Source organism: Amblyomma maculatum, chromosome 1 (assembly GCF_055883805.1).
Source record: "Amblyomma maculatum isolate TAMU_Amacu chromosome 1, ASM5588380v1, whole genome shotgun sequence".
NCBI lineage: Eukaryota > Metazoa > Arthropoda > Arachnida > Ixodida > Ixodidae > Amblyomma > Amblyomma maculatum.
In genome coordinates this window covers 408,420,228-408,439,000 of record NC_139344.1, presented here as the reverse complement: position 1 = coordinate 408,439,000, position 18,773 = coordinate 408,420,228, and the positions used below count along the sequence as shown (strand labels likewise).

Here is an 18,773-nt window from a genome sequence, read left to right as displayed (position 1 = left end):
TGGCAATTTCTTACCGTAAATACTTTACCAATCATCCAATAGTTTCGTGAAATCATTCAGCAAGATAACCTGAGGCTAGCCTAAGGCAGTGGTTCTACAGAAACTGCGATATTATTATATATGGTGACTTAAAGTACCAGAAAATAATGTTCAGTACCCCAAACACTGATAATGTGGGGCGCTAAACCTGTTCGAAATGGTAGCACCTGCAGAAAATAGCATCGCTATTGAACTGATACAAAATTGAAGCTTTAACACGCTCAAATAATCAGTAACGTAAGTTTACATTTTATGCAGATGTTCACATTTAAAAAGACAATATATTTACGTTTCGCACATAATTTTCACTTAAAAAAGAAAGAAGCACTACTGTTCCCAAGATGTGGGATAAAATCGGCCGCGGCGGCCGCTTTTCGATGGAGGCGAAAATCAAGGCGCCTGTGTGGTGTGCGATGTCAGGGCTCGTTAAAAAACTGCAGGTGACCGAAATTTCCAGAGCCTTGCATTACGGCATCTCTCATAGCTATGGGACGTTAAACCTACTAAATAAACCAAAACAGCATTGATGACAATGACGATGCAGAAAATAGCCGACATGCCGTCAAGAAATGCTGGCCCACTGCTTTACCACATCACGATTGCCCTTCACTTACGCGCATGTCTGTAAAACGCTCCTAACTATTTGTAATTAGGTTGCGGCACAAAATACGCCTTAATATGATAAACCCACAGCATGTAATATGCATTTGGAAGGTGACGTGAACCTTTGCACGTTCCTCTCGGAGGAGTAGCTTCACACATCAGCAAGACTTCGATCGAAAAGAACCTTTTACGGTGTGCGATGTCAGGGCTCGTTAAAAAACTGCAGGTGACCGAAATTTCCAGAGCCTTGCATTACGGCATCTCTCATAGCTATGGGACGTTAAACCTACTAAATAAACCAAAACAGCATTGACGACAATGACGATGCAGTTAATGAAAACAGTCCTGTAAAGTGGCTTTTGCCATTTCCGCTCTAAAGCAGACAAGCTCAGTAGTGTATATTCGTATAACATGGCTGCATTTTCGATGCTCCCTTTAAGGGGGGACACCCCTCTTAAAACTTTTTTCCTTATTTATGGGTGGATCTGATTGAAACTTGCACCATTAATGTACTTTTGCATGCTGATTTCAAATATCTGATTAGTTTTCTTGTAGATCAAATAGCTTTCAAATTATTACCTAATTCATGTTCTTCGTTTGGAGGTGAGTTAATTACTAAACACTTTATGGCATGATGAGAATAGCCCTGCCAGAGTGATCTAGAAGGATCATAGAGTGCCGCTAGTCATGAATTAACGTGGTAAAAGAATTTGAACCAAAGTTACAATAAGTCAAACTTTTATGACTAAAAGCCCAAGTTGGCACCTAAGATTGATAATTAATTCTGTAAAGGTTGCCGCATAATAACTATACATATATTTGTCCTACGGCACTGTCGAAGGTTTTCTCTTTCTAACAAGACAAGAATGAGAGCTATAGCACAAATAGACTAAGAGATATCTCTCCTCCAAAATTGCAGCACCCTCAAAATTGCAGTTTTGAGAAAACGAAGAAAAACACTTCACAGCATGTAGGTGTAAATTATGTCAATGATTGATATGTCAACAAGATCAGAAACAGGTGGAAAGTGATCTGAAGCGAAAATTAATGGCCTATGCCAATTTGAGCCAAAGTTACGCAATAGGAAACGTTTGAAAGGAAAATTCCATTTGGGTACCGAAGACAACATAACCTTCTCAGCAAATTTTCTTTTGTGGTCACTGCATTTACCTTGGTTTCATGAGACTCTCAGGATTCCCTTTCTAGAAAAAAAAAATTTAAAGCAATAGCAAGAACAGGACCAGAGATATTGATCTTTCAAAAATGCAACACTACCAAAATTGGGGGATTGTCGGAAGCACTCAAGTCTCACGGCATTTAATCAGGAAGGGCAACCCCAAAGACCTCATGCTATTAAAATGCACCAGGAGCATAGTCGGGGTGCATGCTGTCGCGGTGTTTTCTTTTTTCTGTTTTAGCAACGCCAAGCGAAGCCGCCCGCTTCTTTGCAGAACGTGCGCTACGGTGCAAGTCCTTTTCTTCAGCTCTCCTGGAGCCAGTTGCTGTCACGTTTGTACTGCATTCTTGCAGAATTGCTGCTGCTGTATGCTTGCAGCCGGCATTGAAGCGCAGCACAGCTTCTGCTGTGGCTGCTTCCACAGCAAACAGTGATGAGTGCCGCTCTTTGTGGATCAAGGTCCAGATGACCGAGTGGAAGCTTTCGTTTGAGTTCTGGGTCTTCCCCCGAATGCACCTCTGCAGCAGGCTCTTCTCTGATAAACGACTATAAACAGGCAAAAGAGCATCAGCCACATCTCTTGGCAGACTGTAATTGTGCTTTGGTGCAGGCTCCTCTTTTGCCTTTGCAGCGTTGTGGCGGCACCATGACTTCTCACCGGTAGGACACAAGCTGTGCTTGGGGCAGTCATCAGTAGATGTGATGTGGTAATATGTCGCCATCACAGCTCGCTGCATGGCATCCACATCACCTACATTTGATCGAAGCGCTCGGCCATAATATATTGCCAGCTTGTCAACTAGATCAGCTGTCAGCCTTCCTCTGCCGCCAAGACTTTGATTCCCTGCACCCTTGTGCCTCTGCAAGAGGTTGCGCAAAGCTGCTCCCATACGCTTGTGCACATGATTTATGCAGTCCTCTTTGACTATTTCAATGTAGCCATAGATTGCAGCATCTTTAAGAGCATTGAATGTGCGATTGTCCCCATCGCATAGCATGGTTGTGTAGCGCATGTTGTGGCGCTGCAGAGATCTTTCAAACAGAATTTTGCCAGCCTCTACCTCCATTTGACCAGCCTTGGAGTTGGTGTTTTTTTGGCACTGGTGGCGTGATTTCCAAAGTTCGTAGCCGTCAGTGTTTGGCTTGGGACCAATTTCGCAGCCCAGACAAAAGTTTGATAACACCACATAATCAAGCACATAACCAGTGAAGAGTTCCACCACGGCACCGACGCCTATATGTGATGAGTGTCCGCGCGTCATCCATGTGCCGTCGTAGCACACGGCAATGTTCCCCCTATGCCCAAAACACAAGTCATCGTAGACCTTCGCCACTGCCTGCGCGGCTTGTGCCATAGCGGTCGTGGCGGCTCGGGTAGCAGCAGGTTGCAGTGTGTTCTTCAGATGCCGTTGAAACGTCTTGTTGTGCATACCGCGCCGCGACAACCCCATCGCCGAAAAGATATCGTTCATTGCTGTCTGGCCGTTACCGGTCGACAGCATTGCTCGACTAGCCAGAATATTCAGCTCAAAAGGATTGCACCTTTTCTCGCCGTCAACCCTCCGCGAGTTCCACTCGGCCGCAATCTCACCGCAGTTGTCGCACAGCACGATCAGTTTTACGGCGAGGCCATAGCTCCGGTCACTGGTAACTAAACGCACGCATCCACGACACGTTTTGCACCGCACGGCATCCAGAAGGATATTCACAATGCTGATGTCAATTGCCGCATAGGAGGCTGTTCCGTCCGCATCTGACTCTGCGGACGCACCACTTGCATCGGCGAACAGCGCGGTCTTTCGTGCCGTCGCCGGCGTCGATACCAGTCTATCAAGCGTAGCCTGCTCACGGGCACTCACTTGGGTTATGTCACTGTTAGTGACAGGCGCGGTGTCAATTCGTACACGACTGCAGTCGGCACGAAGAACGGCGCCGTTGTCCAGCGGAATCGGAGAAGCGTCGCCGCCCGCAACGTGATCGTCACACAATCCCGCAGCACTGGCACTTGCTTCTTGCACAGTATGCAACGATGTCGCATTCTTAACGCGTTTCTTCGGTTGCTTTCGCCCGAACTTGTGCAAAGAGCGGTACTTCTTCGCGCCTGGCATGACTCTCGCGTTGCACTAGCGTGGTCGGCAGAAAGACAAAATGGCGTCGCTGGGAGTCCGCATTCCAGGGCTAGCTTGCCGGAACCAACCAAACGACGCCATTTTGATCACGTGCCTTAACCGGCCAATAGTAGCGCGTGCTGCATGCTATCTTTTTGTTTGTTTTTTGGGGGGAAGGCGGAGCGCACAGGGTTGCTTTCCGAAAGAAAAAATAAGCCAGAAGCGCGCGATTTCGAACGAGACCAAAATCGCCGCGGTGGAACGCGTAGTTCTCATGCGCCGGGCGATCGAAATTGGGTGTCGTTTGTCCACAATTTAAAGGGCAGTGGGTGTGGTACTGCATTTTTTAATCGCTATAACTTCATAAATACGCGGGGTATAAGGATGAAAATTTGCGTGCAGATGCGGAATGGTGCAAGGAATACGAAAATGAAAAAATTGAAAATCCGATTTTCGGGCCGATTTTCGGTGCCAAAGAGCCGTGTCCCCCCTTAAGCAAGTGAATAAAGGTATTCACGTTTCCATAAGCGTGCTTGAGCATTTAAGCTGGAGAGTTTTTGAAGAGAATCTTAAACGTTGACCCACCTGATCTCCAACTAATAATTTATTGCTTTTGCCACAGCTTTTACTGCTTATACGCTGAGATTAATTAACACAAAGCTGACCTAAATAGCAGTAACAACAGAGATCAGCTGGTTTGCCAGCTGGTACAAGCTGGCTCCCAACTAAAAGCCAGCCAGAACCCGTTGGATTGATTGGCCACCTACTGGGAGCCACTGACTTCCAAGTGATTGGAATCTGGAAGCAGTTTATGCCAGTTGAGTACCAGCCGAGACCAGCTGAAACCAACTGGATCCAGTTAGAACAAGCTAAAGTCTTCTTTTTTTTTTTTTTCATCTATTTAGGCGAGTACAAAGTTTTGTGCTTAGAATGGTGAAATATGAGGCTGGTTTTGGGATTAGGTAAGCGTACGATGCGACGAACAGCTTTTCAAGCATTCGACATTGCAATACATAAGGTCTAATTTTATTCATGGAAAATCTGGAAGACGATTTGACTATATTTCGGACCAAACCTAGAAACCATTTTTTTCCAGCTCTCGGGGGGCCCCTGAGAACGGTGGGCCCGGTTCATTTGAACCCTTTGAACCCTGGATAATCAGGCCCTGTTCTCGGCTTAATGCAGTGAAGTAAATATTGCCCCAGCTTCAATGCAACAAAACTTCACTGCTGGCTTGAAACAAACTCAACGAAAAGCTCGGATAGCCGAGCAAGAGCTTGGGTGGCTGGGAGAAGCGTGCAGCATAACCCACACGACTGAGTGCTCCCATTAAAGAGGGTGTAAAGCCACCCAAATCTTTAACTAGCATGATAGATGACTGCCTTTTCTGTGCTCCTGCACCGTAAGGCAGATAAAACATATCGGAAGGTCACGATTAAGCTAAGACTTGGTGAACCTTGCTTATACTTGAACATTTCACAGGTAGGCTCCACCCATACGGTGGAAATAGCACGGGTCATTTTGTAACTTTTTGTTCTCGATGTACTGCACAGGTAGGCTACGGCTTCCCTTGAAACAGGGCAGCTTGGCACTTTTTCTGAAACTAATACAGTCAAACCTCGTTATAACGAAGTCTCATTTTGAACGGAAATTCGTTCATTATATCCGATATTCGTTGTAAAAGTACACACAAATTCCTACAAAAAAAATTCTGTTCATAAACCCAAGTAAAGGCTACCCTAAAATGGAAAGCACAGAGCTGAAAAAAAAAGCATTTTTTTTTCTTCAAAGCGTGGTATAAGCATGCGAAACCTTGCCTTTCATTTTGCACTGCCAAGCAAAAATGAGCACACAAATCGGGATTTAGGCCACACAGAACTGATTTATTTAAAAAACGACGTAATCTTCATTTGGCGGCACTTCACACTATTTGATAGAATAAATTTCTCAACGAAATCGACACTGTGCAGCGCTTTCCCAATGTCAGCTGATTTGGCCACAGGTAGGTTCTCAAGGTACCTTCTCAATTTCCTCGCCATATCGGCGGCCTCGGTGCTGCTGAGAGCTCGCTTTTCGCCTTCTTCACTCTCATCGCTGCTCGTAGCATCATCTGTACGAAGCAGCTGATAGACAATTTCTTGGTCGGTCAATTTGGGCGCCACAGCCAAGTTGTCATCGGCAGCAATAAAGTCCTCGAACGTAACACTCGGAACCGCCAGTTGACGCCATGTCGTCTCGTCGAAATTGTCCGCTTCACCTTCAGAATCGTGGGCGTCGTTGGGCTCAGTCTCGCTGGTGGATGGGGCTAGGCCAGCATCAACAAAGCAATTTCTTATTGTCGACTGTGCCACTTCGACTGTGCGTTTCGCCGCCGCCATGCTGCAAGACAACGGCACGACCTCGAGGAAAGTGAGCACACGCGCGGGTCGGCAAAAAGTAGGAGCAGGGGCACGCGGGCGGTGGTTCGATAACGTGCAGGTCACATGCCAGGCAGCCGTTGATGCTAGATTCACTCGCGGTCCCTAGATGGCGTGGCATGCGAAAGCGCGGGTGATTCAAACACATTTTAGGTGGAGGAGACGCGGGCGGTGGTTCGATCACGTGCCGGTCACATGCCAGGCAGCTGTTGATGCTAGATTCATTCGCGGTCCCTAGATGGCGTGGCGTGCGAAAGCGCGGGTGATTCAAACACATTTTAGGTGGAGGCGATTGATAAAATCGAAATTTAGCCTTTTGAAATTTTTTTTTTTGCTTCTTTGCGGATTTTGAGTCATGTGAATACGAAATATGCTTCGTTATAACCGATTTAGTGTCAAATTTTCAGTTTTTCATTTCGTTATACAGATAGAACTCCCATAGAAATAAAGCACAGCCAACCAAACTTTGCTTTTACTTCGTTATATCCGATAATTCGCGGTATCCGTGTTCGTTATAACGAGGTTCGACTGCAATAATGGATGCTTATCGGAGCCAGCCATGTTCATGCAAAGCCGCACTGTGACATGCTTTTTACTGTGTTTGCCGCCGTGACAGCGCTGCCCCTTGAAGTCGAGCGTCCTGGCCGGCAACATCTCCTAGAACAGTCCCTCATCGGCGCTGTAGACATCCGCCGGCATGCAGTCGCTTCACTCTTTCCCTACTGCTCCCATTGAGCATCGTTAGCCCACTAACGATGACTTCGTGCGCCGATTTTTAACCCTTCTGCGTCGTTCACAGACACGTAATATCTAGTGTGTAGTCAGATAACTGAAGTTTCGATTTTGATGTGGTTTACATTTTTCCCACGATGCGGCTATTTTTAGGCGCCCTCCGAACACGCGGCAGCGTCTTAGTTGCATGTGAGAATGGCGGCAATCGTGTCGACGACGAGCGCTTCAAAACGTCGCAAATTTGACAACTACGCACACACTGTCTACGATAGATTTTATCGATAACCCAAGCAGAAGAGACTCTGAAGATGCTGCCAATTATTGTCAGAATTCAGTTCCAACCACGCTGACGACAGAAACCAGCCTGGAACACCGGCAGCAGCACTCCGGCCCGCTAACAATGACTTCTCGAGCAAATTTTGAACCTTTCCGCGTCGCTCAAGGACACGCTACGCTATCTAGCTTGTAGTCGGATAACTGAAGCTTAGATTTTATTGTTTACATTTTTTCCCGCGAGGTGGCTATTTTTGAACGCGCTCCAATCACGCGGCCGCATCAGAGTTGCATGCGAGAATGGCGGCATCTATCTCGACGACACACGCTTCGAAACGTCGCAAATCTCGCAATTCCGTACTCTGTATAACAGATTTTATCGATCCGAGCACGATGACCCAACAGCAGTGACTCTGAAGATGCTGCCTTATTATTAGAATTCAGTTCCGACCCCGATGACGATGGAAAATAGCCCGAAACATTGGCGGCCACATTTTGTTGGCCTGATTTGCACGCATCTGGGACAGCTCTGGATGCTTTGTTTATGTTGTTCGTGTCATTTACCTCATTCCCAGGGTGTCAGCATCATTTGAGCAGGATACCTTGCCTCCCGCAAAGCAGGGAGTGGCGTTCTGCCAAAGAAGGGAACCGGGCATCTGTTTCAGCATTGCGCTCTGCAGCGGCCCTCGTTGATTGCTCATTATGCATCAGGAACACTATTCAATACTGCACATTTATTTTTTTCACAGGGAGTGGCCAATATAATGCTCTGCATTTTGTATATCTCGAAAAAAATTTTTTAATTTTTCTTGTTTCATTTACAAATGCATTTCGTCAAGTTTTGTTCAATTTTTTTATAAAATCTGGTTTTTGAGAAATTATATTGTGCTTTACAACTCACAACATCATATTCAAAGTTGTATGCCTAAAAAGCGAATCTATTTAGCTTTCTTTTCACGTATTGTATACAATTTTAGACATGACAGTTTTTACAGAAAAAAAAATCTACTAAAACCTACTAAAAAACGGCCATTTTGCCCACGGTAGGGAAAGAGTTAATATACACCAGGTTTAAGGTGCACGAGTGCAGCATCAATGAAACGAGTAAATAAATTGTGCTCCACAATTAGAAGTCCAATCTGTGTGTCCGTGTGTGCGCACAAATTATTGCGCACTTGAAAAACACACCGACAGCGAAATCGACGCCAGGTGAAGTATAATTATAACATGCAGTAACGAAACAAGTATGAAAAGCCATCGAGTCAAGCGAGCAGAAGCGCAGAGCTTTCCCTGGGGTGCCCAGTCAATACAGACAAAGTAGACACAGTGATCTATCCTGTGTCGTCACTGCTCTTTGCTCTGCTGACTCCACGTCACAGTTGTTTGATGACGTCATGTTGTTTACCTATGTACACGTTTTCGTCACAGAGGTGTCACTGTCGATGGGTTTTGAAAAACGGAGTCTTTGCCTGACTTGTATTTAAAATAAAATTAAGACATGTTTGCGGCAAAATAAGAGGTTGGGATTACTTGGGGAGCATCTCTGTAAAACCAGGAAAGCCACCGTGTTTGTTCCGATGCTTAAAAGATTGGTGTCTATAAGTCGCCGACCGTTTTTTCGGACTTGAAGGGACCCGAAAAATGGTCCGAATAATCGAACAGTCCGAAAAATCCGTGAAGCACAAAAAATCACTTTATTCAGAGGAAATCGGCTTAAAAAAGTCGCCGATTTTACCTTGCGGCAAATTTCTTTTGCTGGCGACGATTTGCGCTTGTATTTGCGCCAAAGTTGTCGTTTCGCTGTACACGCTAGACAGCAAGTTCACAGCGTTCGTAATTTGTGCAAGCGATGGCTGTGGTAGGCCGCCCGAGTCGTCGTCGGAGTCCGACTCGTCTTCAGGTTGAAGAACCTGGCGTACAAGTTCGTCGTCCGTGAGGTCCGCACACATATCGAGGCCGTCGTCCACTTCAACAAACTCGCGGAACGTGGAGCCCGTTGGAATGTCCATTCCGTTCCCGCGAAGGTCAACGATGAGGTCTTCGCCACTGTCTGCAGTCAAATCCTCAGAATCGTTGCAGTCTTCTACGTCATCGACTTCATCGGTGGAGAATCCAGCGTGCCTGAAGCAATTAGCAATTGTTTCCGCTCTCACTGCCTTCCACGCGTCAGCCAGCATGCTAACCGCCGCAAAAAGATCCGTGGCGTACTTTTTCCCGTTGTCAAAGCAAAGGACTGTGCGCCGCAGAAGACGGGTCCGATAATGCACCTTAAGGTTTTTGATCACCCCCTGGTCCATTGGTTGGAGCACGCTGGTGGTGTTTGGTGGCAGGTATTCGAGCCGAATGGCTTACAGGTTGTCGAAGGTGCCGTGAGCCGCGCAGTTATCAACAAAAATAATAACTTGTCGCCCCTGCCGCTCGAAACTTCGGTCGAGTCGACGCACGTAATCTTCAAACAAAGCATGAGTGATCCATGCCTTGGAGTTGCTGCAGTACCACACGGGAAGGTTCTTCGCGCCCTTAAAACACCTAGGATTTTTGGATTTGCCTATCACAAGAAGTGGCAGCTTCTCAGTGCCAGTGGCATTTGCACCTACCATTACTGTTATCCTTTCCTTGCTGTGGCGGCCCCCTGAACAGGAGTCACCCGAAAAAGAGAGGGTGCGGACAGGCAACATCTTGAAGAAGAGGCCGGTCTCGTCACAGTTGAAGGTGTCCTCCGGGCTGTACTGGCTCAACAAGGGCTTCAACTTCGTCTGACGGTAGTCTGCTACCGTGGCTGGGTTGGCGGCTCCGCTCTCCCCGCACATCTTCTTAAAAGACACACCGTGTCTCCTTGAAACCGCGGAGCCATCCGTCCGTGAACTTGAATTTTTCAATTCTCATTTTCACGGCCAGGGTCTCTGCCTTTTCCTTCAACGTGTCGCCCGACACTGGAAGGTTTTTCGCTAAAGCAGCTTTAAGCCAGAGTAGCAAGGCCTTCTCCAATTCGGGGTGGTCGCCTTTCCTGTCGTTCTTCTGGCTGCTGCTGTGGGACGCCTCAAAGGCGGAAAAAATCTTCTCCTTATTTTTCACGTAATCCGAAATAGTTTGCTTCGACAGTGCGAACTCCTTGGCCACGTCAGCTTGCGTTCGCCCACTCAGCACTAGCTTTATGATCGCTGCCTTTTTCTCAAGGGTCATGGTAGAATAGCTCCCACGCTTCTTTGACGGACCCGGCAGCACCGGCGGGGCCATGTCCACAGCCCAAGTGCGCACCACACCGCTCGTCAAACACGCAAAAATGAGGCACTTTTCGTTCAGAGCGGTGGAACCGCCGGACGCAATCACAAAACGGCCAAAGGATTGACGGCGCGCCACTCGGTTGACGCAGTCGGAGAAACTCGTGTGACAACACGGCGGACGTATGAGACAAAGCACAAAGAGATAGCTGCCCGCGTCAGCGTTGGCGACAAAAGCAGGTTGACGGCGATGACAATCCGACTGCCACCTCGAAGTGGCAGAGATTGCAGGGGCCTCTCCTGGCAAAAATGGGGCACCGAAACCATGTCAAGCCAATCCAACTGCAGAGCCAATCCACCTCAATCCAAGATGGCGCTTGTTGCGCCGGCGAAAAGCCGATAAGATGGCAGATTTTGGCCTGCAGGGGACTAAAATTAGTCCGAAAAATCGAACTTTCGGACTTTTAAAGTCCGAAATATCCGTCGCGAATATGTATGCGCTTCTATGGGGTGACTGACGGTGCCTCACTGAAGTCCGAAATATCCTACAAGTCCGAATTATTGGAGTCCGAATTACCCGTCGGCTACTTACTCCTTTAAAATGCCAGCCACATTGCTCGCCTTCCAAGCAGTCACTCCGTCAACGTCTGCCGACATCGATTCACCACCCAGCCCTTTTCCGGCGATGTTACGGCGGGCCTTGAAATGATTCAGCCAGCAAAAGCTACCTTTAAAATCGTCAATGCTGCTGGACGATGCTTCCGCTTAGGGGAAGTTCCTGGCTTGTTCTTCAACGAACCATGCATACACTGCTTTGTCCAGCTCTTCATGGAGTGGCTGCATAACATTTGTGCTTCGAGGACATGCCTGAAGCAAGTGCCTTCTTTATATTTCCTTTGTTTCCGAGTATTATGGATAACAACTAGCAACAATTCCAAAGTCTTCAGCGATGGCTGCTTTCTTTCTTCCACTTTCTGCTTGGGTGATGATTTGTACTTTTTCGCTTGCGTTGACATCGTGTCCCGCAGATAAAAGCTGGTTGTCGTCGTACACATAGGCAGTGAGTGAAGTGACCACAAAACAAGGCCAAAATGGCGGAACTGGTGGAAATACAATCACGTGATTATGTGCTGACTGTGGATTTGTATTTCATTCAGACTTCTGTCTAGCCAGTGAAGCGTGTTTTGGTTTCGATTTTGGTTGCAAAAATTTAGTTTAAATGGAAAAGCACCGCAAAAACGGTTCGTTGTTCAGAAAAATTTACAGCATTAATTCCTGTGGTATACTGACAGGGAATAAAAAATTCTTCATTGTCGTGAAAATTTTGTTGTTGCGGTATTCGTTGTAGCGAGATTCAACGGTACTTCCTGAGAGAGCTCAGCTCGAGTCTGAAGCCACTTCTAACCCCCTGTTCAGCACTTCACAAAGCAGCAGAAATTCTAAAGTTCGTGGTAATTGCGGCACAGGAAGTTGCGAGCTGTCTGTACGCAAAGTAATACCTGCTTCACAAACAACTACCGTAGCCACATCATGCAAGCCTGCCTTCGCCCCCTCCACACATGAGGACAACGCCTGGTTCAGGTCCACAAAATAGTTGCTGAACCAGACCTAACAAGTGTCACCAGCATTCTCACTGTTCATGGAGGGAAGCATGTACATCTACATTGACGTGGCACTTAACACCAACTGCCTCCCCTTCACATCCCTGTGATTCTTAGTTAACACTGGGGCAGCCAAGTGAGTTATGAAGGGAAAAGAATTCCAAAGAGCATTTGGAGACAGCATACACTTGAGCAGTTTTAAGCTGCGCTGCCAGAGCTCCAATACTGGAAGATGCCTGCACTCGGTCAGTTTGAAGTCGGCATCTCATTAAAACCAAAAACAGCCGTGATAGCAATTCACATCAAACCCGGAGGAACCTTTCGTCTTGGTTTGGTTGCAGTGTGTAAAGCTTAGGACTGCCTACTGTAACCACGCAGCTATGTTGCCTGCACACAGCTGTTAAAAGGGTTTAGAAACCTTAAGCCAAAAGAGCAGCTACCACTGATGCAAACTTGCCAGGCAATGAGGTGCCTGCAAGTCCTCTGAAGTTCAGTACGCCCCCATTGCCATCAGCAAAGTTCAGCCTTGCACTGGCGAGGTCTGCAGCTACACAATCCGCTAAGCAGCTCTTTGAAAATGAAGCTTGGTGCAGGACAGTGGGTCCTTGAGCATCTACCAATAGACTGCCACTTCGTGATTCGGGTAACTGATTACTAGTCCAAATGTCCACAAGCTACTTTCTGCATGAAGTGTACTATGGTGGACCTGCTCCACTCAATTTTTGCACAGGAAGGCTACCCTGTTGGACTGGCCTCTGATCATGGAAAACAGTTTAGTATGTATTGAGAATCTGTTGGCCATACCGGAGCAGTGCAAAGTGATGAATACTGTCACAGGATACTGGAGAATCTGCAGAGCCACTCCTCAAAGCACCAATGATCCTACGTGGCTGGCGCATAGGACAAACCAGGGCGCCATCAGCTATACCACAGCCAACTTCTTCACAGACATCGCTCAGGAGATGAGCTCGCATCAGAAAAGGGTGGAAGAGTGCCGACGAAAAACAATGCTATGCTGAAGTCGAAGATCAGCCTGAGTACCCAAGTTCCAAGTTGGAAGGCATGTGGGAGTCGAAAGACCTGTTTCTGATCCAAAAAAGAAACTCCCAGTTCTGGATCTCCTGTGAAGATCCTCATGTGGATAGGATGCTGATTATTCTGTCTGGAAGAGGGCTGAACTTGGAATGCCACAGAATTGTCTGTAGCGCTGAAGCATCACCACAATATGCAGACTTATGGAATGGTAACAGCCACCAAATTACATCTGTTCAGTGGTTGCAAATTTCTTTGTCGCCAAGTCAACACCATAAAGTAAGGTCAATTAGAGCCTCAAGAACAGTCAACAGCCACCTCACTTCCTTACTTTCTATAGTGGTGATGGTAATAAAGATGATGATAGTTGACGCTTAACCAGCTGGAGAGCCACTTCCACCTAGTCGGTCCACAAGAGACCAAAGACCGCCCGTAAGGTTTCAAGGCTATGTGCCATGACATGAACATTGCTTGCTTTTCTAAATGCTGTGCAGATATGTATATTTATGGAGGGCTAGATATAGTGTCAAAGGGTGACAATAAGTGTCCTTAGTATTTGTGTGCCTCTAACGATTTAATAACCAAGCAATGATCCCCTCACCAACTAGCCTCTGATATCATCACAGGTGGTGTGCTGTTGACAAGGAGCAGAACCAATAGATTGGTTTGGTTTGGTTTGTGAGGTTTAGCGTCCCAAAGCAACTCAGTCTATAAGAGACACCGTAGTAGAGGACTCCGAAAATTTAGACTACCTGGGGTTCTTTAACATGCACTGACATCGCACAGCACACGGGCGCCTTGCTTTTCGCCTCCATCGAAAAGCTGCCGCCGAGGCCGGGATTCGATCCCGCGTCCATGGGAACAGTAGTCGAGCGCCGTAACCACTGCGCCACCCCGGCGGGGTCAGAACCAATAGATCCACAGACAGGTGTGCTGTGAAGAAAAAACGCCAGAAAGCCCCACTAGAAATTGCGCTGTGATTAACTGCACGGAGCTGAAAACGCAGTAGGCAGATTGCAAGGACACAGTGCTGCGTCCTAACTGTCCTCCAGGAAAAGTGCGCGCTGCTAACTATCAATTACTGTAGAGCACCAACTCACCAGGTGCATAGCTTGGTGACGGCTCAGGAGCTGGGCTGCTGGCAGTGAGGGTGGAGGGTGTGCTGTAACTCTCTGGTGACATGAGCAGGGACGCCACATGGCAGCTCTGCCAGCGTTGCCAGTCTTCAGCAACGGGTGGACTGGCTCCAACCTCCTCCGGCAACCGGCCCACCAATCGGGCACCAGTACTGCCCGGCAGTCGCTCTGGCTGCTGGCACTCCTGCGTTGCCTGTCGCTGCTGCTGCTGCTGTCGGCGCAGGGAAAGGCGCGTGCAGCGCTGCGTCCGCGCCCTCCCCAGCAAACGCCGCACCAGCACGGGAGGCCGCGCACCCGTCTGCGTTCCCTGGTCCCGGGTCGAGGAACCCCTCGCAGATGCATCACCTGTGCATTAATAGGCCGTAGTTCAACTTGCTGACACAGATTCACAGGAAGGCCAAATAGAGAGCAAACAAAAACAATAATAAAACTCGCACACACTCATCACACCTCGTAAAGCGCCGCTCTGTGACAGCAGCGTAGAGAGACAAAAACAGCGTAGGCACTAGATTGCATTGCTACTCCATAAATCCATGTCAGGGCTGGCACTTGATGCAATCACTAGCTTGCACTGCAGTGCAACGAGCATGCCAGAGACCAGTGAGGCAGCACTAGGCACGGCACCACTTCACTTTCCTCTTTCCTCCCTCCCAACACTCCTTCCCTGTGTTACGCTACCAACAACACCGAGACCATCCCAGAACCATGAGACGTGCCCATAACAGCCGTCCCAGTAAAGCAGGGGCACACTAATGTCAAAAAGCAGATTCACCAGGTATGATGTTCACTTAACAATTACGGAGCTGCTAGGCATTCTAACTCTAGTGGCATCTCCACACACTCCCATCAATGCATGCCACTGCTCAAAGGATTCAGCTCCTTTCACTCATGTGCACACGCCTGCCTCCCTAGTAGGACTGCAAATAAAATGACAAACGGTGTGACATGGGACATAGTTCCCAAGTGCAAGGACGCGAGGAGAGAAACAGTACAAGCAAAGGAGGCCCCAAAACATTGTTGTGGTTTACGCATGGCTTCAGCCTACTGATGTGAGCGAAAGCTGTGAGAGTAGCTGTGATACCCCAGTTAATACCACCTTTCAATCCGCTTGTTTTTTTTTTTTGGCATACTTTATAAATACAGGAATGGAAAAACGCAGTATCTGTCACACATTTTTCTAGACACCTGAACCGCACTGTAGGAAACGAGGAAGGTGGTAGTGAAAGTCAAAAAAGAGAAAGTAGTTCCGTAATGGAGGGCTATAAAGTAATTTCAACCATCCGGGGATCTTTAACATACACTGACATTGTACAGCACCCAGACGCCTCTTTGTTTCGCCTCCATCGAAACGCAGCCGCCAGTGGTCGTGTTCGAGCCCAAGTACTCCAGAACAGTAGTTGGACATCTTAACTCCTGCACCACCGCAATATATTTTTTTTCTATAAGCTAGGTTTTGGGGGAAATGAAGGCGCAAAACACTTTTCACTGGACACCTACACTTAATCAGGTGAAGGTCGCACCATCTTTTTGAAAGTCAAGTGGCTGGATGTTTTGGGGAAAGGAAGGCAAAGCATAAACCACACTTTTTCCTGTCGCTTCTTGAAGGTCAATGGCTAGTTCACACTGACATTGAGTGTTCGTTCATAGGAGAGAAAAGGCACAGCATCTGTCACATTTTTCTCCGTGGACACATGAGGCACGTGGCAACAGTGTGCCCTCCTGGTCCTTGAAGATCAAATGGAAGCCCATGCTGACCTTCACCCGAGGTGGCATAGTGAAGCTTTGAAAGCCGTGGGACGGAGCGCTACTGGAAAACCCCAACCTGGGGTATGAACACAAACGAGAGCACCTCGTGCACTAGCGACCACAAAGCAAAGGCTGGGGCCACTTTATTCCTGCTCGTTTATGCAACTAGCACACTGCCACCTCTGTATATACAAAAAAAAAAAAAACTACCTGAAAACTAACAGACTGTCCATAACGACAAAATTCTAAAGAAAGTCTTGTTTCTCAGTCTTTAGTGCATGTCTCTGTTCACAAAAAAATAAAATACTAGAACAATTTAGGTACCAGCTGAAGTACCTGTGCCTGTAACTACATAATTTGCTAATAACTGTCAACCTCTAATAGAAAAGAATTCATAGCATTCAAAAGTCTGCTTTACCTACAAAAGCAATATTCTCTCACAAAATGCATCATGAAATAAAAAGTCGTCTAAAATGATTTAGATAAACCGAACAATACAAACGATACACACAAATGTTGATGCACAACAGCTACGCATAGATATACACTATCAGCCAAACTCCTGTGCTGCACAAATAAAAGACTAGCATGCCACTGGGCAAAACAATTCCTTGACGATGCTACGTACGGATGAGCAGCATGTCCACACAGCAATAGAAAAATACCTCCTGACCGAGCCCAGAAATCAGGCTGCACAAGCTTCAGCAGAAATGTAGTAGCCAGAGCGTTGCAGCATCTATGTACTCATTAAAAGATCCAATGAATAAAGCAGATTTGCACAAGCAAACTTCCTTATGACTTGTTTATTCATTTTATTACATATGATGTCAACCCCATAGGGTTAATTATTAAAACAGGAAGGATGCATGTTAAAACAAGCATAAAAATTAGCTGATGGTTTAACTTTGGTTAACCCTGGAGGGAAGCGAAAGCTTCATGTACATGGCTACACTCATTGCCAAGCTTGATTAAACATATTGTGCGTTTCTCCAAATGTAAAGTCCGTTCTTCATCGGTCTCTTCGGCACGCCGCCTTTTCAGGGCCTCATTCCGACATGCCTTCATCACCTTCCGACGCGCTACAGTAGCAGGGTGTTCGTCCTCCATCTTGCGCAGTGTTGTAACCTAGGCAGGCATCCAGGGCCCCTATTTATACACGTATCGCCCCCTAGCACCCTTTAATTCCATGTCACACTGATGTCACTTCACGTGACCTTGACAGTGGTCACTGGCCACTTGGTGACCTATGTGAATGTGCCCCAAAGTCAGATGGCGACCACCAAGCTTAACACACAAGTATGACCTCTAAATCTCCCTCAAGGTGAAAGCTGTGCATACCCAATGGCTCGAACTACCTGACGTAGTGAAGCAAAACACAGACAAAACAGTGCAAATTACCGCGCTACCAACTGCAACAAATAGCACTGTGGTATGAGGGATTTAGGTGAGCACACATAAATTCAATTATGTGTGCTCACCTATGTGTGCAACCAACCAAGAGTTAATAATGCAAACTATAAATGGAAGCAAAATACTGGCTACAAATAAATCTACATAAAAGCAGACTAATAAAACAAGCCCCAAAACAAGGGCTGTATAATAAACATAGCATACAAGCCCCTTATTATCCAAATATCAGGTCAAAAGCTACAGAGCAGTAGCAATTATAACGCATGCAATTGCTAGGAAGGAATCTGGAATAGCTCGGGATGTTTTATCCAGATATATTCGCATATTTGCACAGGCTCTAACCCTTGCTCCTACTGTAAATATCTCCCAAAGAAGAATGACAGCTCATGTAAGCTGCTCTGTCTGATCTCACGGTAGGATTTCTGGTGGGGCCTCCGAAGCGAGCACTGATGGTGCCATAATGATCAATGTATATCTTTGTATCGGAAATACAGTCGAACCCGGTTATATCGAACCCGGATATTGTGAGCCTTCCGTGGATGTTCTTTAATTTGTTCATTCCATGATCTTCCTCTTTCATTTGTACATACCATCATCATTATCCCGCGGCGCCGGCTCCGGCGCACGCCTGGGCTTTGTCATCGGAGTAAAATGCCAGACTCGGCAGCCCTTGCTTTGCCGTCTCGACCTTGCCGTCTCGACCTGGCCTTCTTCCACAAGTGGTGGAGGTAGGACTTGATCCCCTTGCTGTTTTGTGCCCTGCCTCTCACTGGAGCTACGTTCCGGTCGCTGTTTACCGCCTACTACCATCGTTATGACTACCGAGAGTACCCACGAATCGGCAGCACCCTATACTTCGGCTGCACCGCCCCCTCAGACTGTGCTCACACGACAACGCGACCCGCCGCTGTTCGCTGGTCGTCGCGATGAAGACGTCGATGACTGGCTGGACACCTATGAACGCTGCAGTAACTACAACCGGTGGGACGATGCTCTAAAATTTTGGTTATATCGAACTCACGAAATATCCCCTTGAAAATCCCATGTAAAAGTACAGGAAAGCTGCGTCATATATCGAACTCAATTTCACCGGTCATTCGAAATATCGAACTCCGCACCACGCACTGGAAAGTGTGCCTTCCCCAAAGACGATCGCATCACCCTTGGCAGTTTGCCGCCTGACGTTTTCAAGCCACGCGCGGAAGGAATGAGAGGGGACAGTTCGGCGACGGCTGGTCTGGGCAGCGCCGCGCCCATTCCCCAAAGGCGCGCGCATCT

General features: G+C 47.3%; 1 protein-coding gene across 1 annotated transcript in view; it reads right to left on the bottom strand.

Annotated features, from left to right (window-relative positions):
- PolZ1 (DNA polymerase zeta catalytic subunit) overlaps positions 1-18,773 on the bottom strand; it is a 138,034-nt gene that overhangs the window by 70,611 nt on the left and 48,650 nt on the right. Inside the window, exon 14 of the mRNA XM_084596365.1 lies at positions 14,304-14,684. Coding sequence (XP_084452491.1) covers positions 14,304-14,684 — 381 coding nt within the window. The remainder of the gene's footprint in view (positions 1-14,303; positions 14,685-18,773) is intronic.